Raw genomic sequence first — 1558 nt, 5'->3', positions numbered from 1 at the left:
CCCACACCCAACCCCTGCACCCCATTAGGGACACAGAAGGGCAGTGAGGTGCCCCCAGGACCCCACACCCAACCCCTGCACCCCACTCACCTGCAGCCCCTTCGGCCCAGCGGGGCCCTGCACCCCCGGCAGTCCTGGCTTCCCCTAAAACACAGCAGGGTCACCCCGAGGACACGATGCCACCGGGGCCCTGTGGCCGTGGGGAGGGGGCACTCACGGCTCTGCCCGGCTGGCCGATGCCCGGCGGGCCCTGGTCCCCTTTGGCACCGGGTTTTCCCGGGATGCCCACCACGTCCGAGAGGTCCCCGAGCAAGGCGGGGCCGGGCTCGCAGGCGTCTCCCTGCGGGGAGGGGACAGGAGAAGGATGGAGGGGTGGGTGACACCGAGGTGACGGGGCACAGGTCCCCAAAATGTGGGGGGGGGGGGTCTCACCTTGTCGCCTTTGGGGCCGGCCGGTCCCCTGATGCCAGGCTCACCCGACAGCCCTGGGACACCGGCCATGCCCGGGGTGCCCGGGTCCCCGGGGCTGCCAGCGTCGCCCTGGCGAAGAGAGGGGACAAGGCTGGCACGGGGAGGCAGGGGACAAGGCACGCACAGAGGTGCCAGCCCCCTGTGCCACCACCAGCGCCACCAGGAGCCACCCCGAGCCCCTCTCACCTTCTGTCCCTTCTCGCCAGCGTCGCCGGGTCTGCCCTGGGGAAACGCAGGAACGGGTCAGGCTGGGGCATCCCCCCCAAAAAACGGGCACGGGGGGCACGGGGGGCACGGGGGCCACGGGGGGCACTCACCGCTCTGCCCGGGGGGCCACCAGGGCCCCTTTGTCCTGCTGGCCCCGGCACTGCTACCAATGTCGCTGTCCCTTGGAGGGCTTGCGGGGTGGGAGGGCACTGCCCGCATTGCTCGCCCTGCGGAGGGACGTGCCCGCTGCAGGGTGGCGAGTGGGGGACGGGGGGTCACGGCCCCCCTGCCCTCCCCATCTCAGCGCCGTCCCGTGCCAGGAGGTGCCCAGGTCTCAGCTGGGGAGGCGGCAGGGACAGGGCAGGGACAGGGCTGTCCCCAATGTCTCACCTTCTCTCCCTTGAGCCCCCGCACACCGGGATCTCCCTTCTCTCCCGGGATTCCCTGGGCCCGGAATTCACAGCACAGGTGAGACCGCGGCCCCCAAAACCCGGCTCCGGCACCCCTGAGCCCCCAGACCACTCCTGCACCCCTGGGCTCCCCACCCAGAGCCCCCAGACCCCTCCTGCACCCCTGGGTTCCCCACCCTGAGCCCCCAGACCCCTCCTGCACCCCTGGGCTCCCCACTCTGAGCCCCCAGACCCCTCCTGCACCCCTGGGCTCCCCACCCTGAGCCCCCAGACCCCTCCTGCACCCCTGGGTTCCCCACTCTGAGCCCCCAGACCCCTCCTGCACCCCTGGGCTCCCCACCCTGAGCCCCCAGACCCCTCCTGCACCCCTGGGTTCCCCACTCTGAGCCCCCAGACCCCTCCTGCACCCCTGGGCTCCCCACCCTGAGCCCCCAGACCCCTCCTGCACCCCTGGGTTCCCCACTCTGAGC

The 1558-nt window shown here is 72.2% G+C and overlaps 1 protein-coding gene across 6 annotated transcripts in view; it reads right to left on the bottom strand.

Annotated features, from left to right (window-relative positions):
* The window catches only part of COL16A1 (collagen type XVI alpha 1 chain), a 21610-nt gene that overhangs the window by 9371 nt on the left and 10681 nt on the right, over positions 1-1558 (bottom strand). For all 6 annotated transcript variants that reach the window (XM_042015489.1, XM_042015483.1, XM_042015488.1 and 3 more), the window contains exons 28-33: positions 1069-1122; positions 789-905; positions 658-693; positions 433-540; positions 218-340; positions 91-144 (exon numbers count right to left, since the gene is read on the bottom strand). In XM_042015489.1, the coding sequence (XP_041871423.1) occupies positions 91-144; positions 218-340; positions 433-540; positions 658-693; positions 789-905; positions 1069-1122 (492 nt within the window). The remainder of the gene's footprint in view (positions 1-90; positions 145-217; positions 341-432; positions 541-657; positions 694-788; positions 906-1068; positions 1123-1558) is intronic.

This window comes from Corvus kubaryi, unplaced genomic scaffold (assembly GCF_017639235.1).
Source record: "Corvus kubaryi isolate FWS band 111438036 unplaced genomic scaffold, C.kubaryi_AGA036_p1.0 split3-37304, whole genome shotgun sequence".
In the NCBI taxonomy this organism is placed as follows: Eukaryota; Metazoa; Chordata; class Aves; order Passeriformes; family Corvidae; genus Corvus; species Corvus kubaryi.
The sequence above is the reverse complement of the archived record's forward strand: the minus strand, read 5'-3'. Positions and strand labels throughout refer to the sequence as shown.